Source organism: Thecamonas trahens, assembly GCF_000142905.1.
Source record: "Thecamonas trahens ATCC 50062 unplaced genomic scaffold supercont1.66, whole genome shotgun sequence".
Classification (NCBI taxonomy): domain Eukaryota; order Apusomonadida; family Apusomonadidae; genus Thecamonas; species Thecamonas trahens.
In genome coordinates, this window is record NW_013657614.1 from 101,587 (window position 1) to 106,509 (window position 4,923).

The window sequence follows — 4,923 nt, forward strand, 5'->3', positions numbered from 1 at the left end:
TCCCCACTCCCCAATCCCCTCCGCCTAAGCCCAAGCACCCCCCCCCTTCCCTCCAAACTGATCGGACGAGAACAAGTCACGCGCTGCGAGCTCACCACAACCCACCACCTCACCACTACACCTCCAACAATGGCCACCACCATTGTCATCAAGTGTGTCAGCTGCGGGGCCATGCTCGGCGTGCCCCCTCCGTCCGAGCAGCCGTCTCCGCTTGGCCAGTGCCCGTGCGGAGCCGTCATTCCGCTCAACGCTGTCAACTCGGCCGCCGCCGCGTCGTCGTCGCCGCCGGCTCCGGCTGCCCCCTCGCCCACCCCGGCCTCGCTCCCGGACGGCTGGGAGGCCCAAGTCGATGCTGCGTCCGGCCGAACGTACTACATTGACCACAACACCCGAACGACGTCGTGGAGCCACCCAGAGGCGAAGCCGTCGCCCGCCGCAGTCACCGATGTCGCCGCTGTCGCCGCCACGGCCTCGATCTCGTTCACCCTCAACGGCAAGCCGGTCACCATCGACTCGCCGGATCCTGCGATGTCGCTGCAGACCTGGCTCCGTGAGGTCGCGCTCCACACCGACGTCAAGCGGATGTGCACCCAGGGCGGGTGCGGCGCGTGCCTCGTCGTCCTCTCGGGGACAAACGCCGGGACCGGGCGGGTCGAGCACCTGGCCGTCAACTCGTGTCTCCACCCGCTGATGGCGGTCAATGGCTGGGCCGTGACCACGCCTATCGGCATCGGCTCGCAGACCTCGGGCTTTCACCCTGTCCAGCTTCGTCTTGCCGACAACAACGGCTCGCAGTGTGGCGCGTGCTCGCCTGGCCAGGTCATGGCCGCCTACGCGCTGTTCAAGGCCAACCCCAACGCGACCGAGCTTGACGTCGAGATGAACACCGACGGCAACATCTGCCGCTGCACCGGCTACTTTCCCATCCTACAGGCCTTCAAGTCGCTCGTCGCCTCGTCGGCCAAGGGCGAGCTCACTCGCGAGCACCTCACCCTCCCGCACGAAGCCGCCGCCGCTTCCTCTGCGGCCGCCCCTGTCGCCGTCAAAATGCCGGCCACCCTCGCCCGAGTCGCCGCTCCGACGGCTGCTCCGTGGTTTGCCCCGTCAACCATGGCCGAGCTCTTTGCCACCATGGCCACCAACCCCGGCGCCCGCCTTGTTGCCGGAAACACGTCGACAGGCGTGTACCCGTACCCGCCGGCCACCTTTCCGCAGGCCATTGTCGAACTCAACGGAGTCTCAGCCCTCCATCAGCTCTCGCTCTCGCCGACCGAGCTTACCGTCGGCGCCGGCGTCTCGCTCGCCCGCCTCCTGGCGTTCCTTCAGGAGCATGTGGCGGCGTCGGCCACGTTCCCGGCCCTTGTTGAACACCTGAACAAGGTTGCCAACACCCCCGTCCGCAACGTGGCGTCGTGGATCGGCAACCTGGTCATGACCCACGACCACGCCGACTTTCCCTCGGACGTCTTTACCATTTTTGATGCCGCCAACGCCCGGCTCACGCTCGCCACGCCGGCCAACCAGGCCGGCTCGGTCGTCGACTTTGGCACCTTCCTCACCACGTCGCTCGACGGAGTGCTGGTGACCAAAATGACGGTCCCGCTCTATGGCGCCGACGTCCAGTTCAAGACCTTCAAGGTCATGCAGCGCCACGTCAACTGCCACGCCTACGTCAACGCCGGCTTCCTCGTCTCGCTCGGCACGAGCTCGGTCATCAACTCGGCCCGCATCGTCTACGGCGGTGTCGCGCCGCGTGCTGTCCGCGCCCAAACACCGAGGCCTTCCTCGCTGGAAAGTCCGTCACTGACGCCGCCACCCTCTCGGGCGCGCTTGCCACCCTTGTCGCCGAGCTCAAGCCTAACGCCGAGCCCGGGTACCTCGCCTACCGCACCGCGCTCATCCCGGCCCTCTTCTACTCGTACTACTGCACACTGCTCCCGGCCGGCTCGGTCCCGGCAAGCCTCGAGAGCCTCGTCACGCAGTTTGAGCGCGGCGTCTCGTCGCACGCCGTCACATTCAAGACCGATCCGTCCGAGGACCCGGTCTCGGCCCCGATCTCCAAGCTCTCGGCCAAGCTGCAGGCCTCTGGCGAGGCCGTGTACACCGACGACCTCCCGCCGGCTGCGAACCAGCTCTTTGGTGCCTTTGTCCTCTCCACTGTTGCCTCGGGCAAACTGCTGAGCATCGACGCCTCGGCTGCGCTCGCCCTCGACGGCGTCGTCGCTCTCCTCACCGCTGATGACTTTCCAGCCAACGGCGCCAACGCCTGGTGGGCCGACCTGCCGGTCTTTACCCCAGTCGGCGCCGACATCGGCTTTCACGGGCAGGCCATCGGATTCATTGTTGCTGAGAGCCATGAGCTCGCCCTCGCCGCCGCCGCGCTTGTCACGGGCAACTATGGGCCTGGAGCGCCGCCGGTCTTCACCATCGACGACGCCGTTGCCGCCGGCCGCTTTGTGCCCGGCAACGAGGTGCCGATCACCCAGGGCGATGTCGCCTCGGGCTTTTCCTCGGCCCAGCACGTGGTCGAGGGCGTGTTGGAGATGCCGTCGCAGGCGCACATGACGATGCAAACCCAGGTCGCGTCGGCGGCCATCGTCGACGGCGACCTTGTTCAGCTCGACGTCGCCACGCAGTGGCCGGCCATGACCCAGACGACGGTCGCCACCGCCCTTGGCCTTGAGCACAACAATATTGACGTTGTGGTCCGCCGCATTGGCGGCGCCTACGGCTCGCGCATCTCGTGCGCCAACCAGCCTGCCGTCGCCGCCGCCCTCGGCGCGTACCTGCTGCAGCGCCCGGTGCGGACCCAGATGGACATTGAGACCAACATGAGGCTGGTCGGCAAGCGCTTTGCGCACCAGGCCAAGTACAAGGTCGGCTTCAACAACGACGGCAAGATTGTTGCCGTCCAGGTCGAGATCATCTCCGACTGCGGGTATGCCAACTCGGGCATGGGCTCGGCAACCTCGATGTACGTCGACAACACGTACAACGTGCCCAACTGGTCTATCACCGGCAAGTTTGTTACCACCAACAAGCCGCCGAACACCGCGTGCCGTGCTCCGGGTGCGCTCCCCGGCATCGCCTTTATGGAGCGTATCGTCGACCGTGTCGCCATCGAGCTCGGCGCCGACCCGGCCACCGTCCGCACCGCCAACTTTTACGTCGCCAACGACGTGACGCCCACCGGCGCCCCGCTCAAGTACTGCTCGATCGGCTCGCTTTGGGCCAAGCTCGCGTCGTCGGCCGACGTGTCTGCGCGGCTCGCGGCCGTCACCTCGTTCAACGCCTCGTCGCGGTGGATCAAGCGCGGCCTCGCCATGACTCCGGTCCGTTACGGCATTGGCTGGGCAGGCAACAACATGGCGACCCAGATCATGGTCAACGCAACTGACGGCTCGGTCTGGGTTCGCTCCTCGGGCATCGAGTCAGGCCAGGGCCTCAACGTCAAGGTTGCCGCAGTCGTTGCTTTGGAGCTCGGCATCCCCATGGACCTCATCAAGGTTCTCCCGGCCTCGACGTCGGGCACGCCCAACACTGGCGTGACGGGTGGCTCGATCGGCTCGGGCGAGTGCTGCGCCGCGGCGCTTATCGCCGCAAAGGAGCTCAACGCCGCGCTCGCGCCGGTCAAGGCCATGCTCACTAGCGCCGCCGCGGGCGCGCCGCCGGCCTGGATGGCGCTCGTCTCCAAGGCCAACGCCGCAGGCGTCAACCTCTCGGCCTACGGCTGGCTTGCCCCAAAGCCGCCGGCCGCCGGCCCGTTCCGCTACTCGTCGTACGGCGCGGCCGTCGCCGAGGTCGAGGTCAACGCGCTCACCGGCGAGACCCAGATCCTCCGCTACGACGTGCTCTTCGACTGCGGCATCTCGCTCAACCCGGCCATCGACGTCGGCCAGGTCGAGGGCGCCACCGTCATGGGCATCGGCAACTTTGTGTGCGAGGAGCTCGTGTACGACGCCACTACCGGCGCCCTCGTCACAGACTCGACCTGGACCTACAAGCCGCCGTCGTCGCGCGACATCCCCATCGACATGCGCGTCGAGCTCCTTCCCGACGCGCCCAACCCGACTGGTGTGCTCTCGTCCAAGGCCTCGGGCGAGCCGCCGCTCACCCTCACCGTCTCGGTCTTCCTCGCCCTCAAGAACGCCATCGCCGCCGCTCGCGCCGACGCCGGCACCACCGGCTTCTTCGCCATCGACCCGCCGCTCACCCCCGCCGCCATCCAGCAGGCCTGCCTCGTCTCGCTCAAAGATCTCACCTTTTAACCACATGCCACCCAGCATGCTTGTTGACGAGCTTCAACAAGAGATTAAGACAAACAACATCGCACAGGTATTCTGCTGCGTGTTGGTGGCTCTGTCCGAGCCTGGCACTCGGCGAGTCAGCCAGTCGGCCCGAGCGACACCCGTCTCTTCCCCCCCACCACCCAGCATGAAGAAGCGGTCGCGCGAGTCACCGCCTCCGTTTGCTGTGGACGACGCGTACCTAGAGGATGTGGAGATGGACCCGGAGCTTGAGCGAAAGCGGCCAAAGAAGTTTGGCGAGCGGACAGGCTCGTCTGCCTCGACTGCATCCTCGCTTACCCAGGGCTCGTTTACGGTGCCCATGGAGGTGCCCGGTGCCTCGTTGTCGGCCGCTGGCGACGGCGTCGACTTTACCTCCCAGGACACCATTCTCAAGTACAAGCGCAAGTGGCGCCGCGCTCCTACCGAGCAGCCGGACCCTTCCAATGACACCTTTGGTATGTGGGTGGGCGGATGGCGGGGATGGAGAGGGGGTGGGTGGAGGGGGGGGAGGGGGGGGAGGAAGGTGGCGATGGGGACATCGTGCTTGATTCTACGGTGGGCCTATCCACGACCTTTTTCGGGCGATTAGGGAGCACTCACACGCATTGAGCTGTTGGTGGGGGGGGGGGGCCCT

General features: G+C 66.6%; 2 protein-coding genes across 2 annotated transcripts in view; both read left to right on the forward strand.

Annotated features, from left to right (window-relative positions):
• Nucleotides 1-129: 129 nt before the first annotated feature.
• AMSG_10934 (aldehyde oxidase) lies at nt 130-4,268 on the forward strand (the record flags this gene model as incomplete). The annotated part of the gene is made up of 2 exons (XM_013897660.1): nt 130-1,743; nt 1,779-4,268. 2 exons carry the CDS (start codon nt 130-132, stop codon nt 4,266-4,268), a joined length of 4,104 nt encoding a protein of 1,367 aa, XP_013753114.1.
• A 166-nt stretch (nt 4,269-4,434) lies between these two features.
• AMSG_12400 (uncharacterized protein) overlaps nt 4,435-4,923 on the forward strand; it is a gene marked incomplete at both ends in the record, with an annotated part of 4,825 nt that continues 4,336 nt past the window's right edge. The window contains one exon of the mRNA XM_013897679.1: nt 4,435-4,744. Coding sequence (XP_013753133.1) covers nt 4,435-4,744 — 310 coding nt within the window. The remainder of the gene's footprint in view (nt 4,745-4,923) is intronic.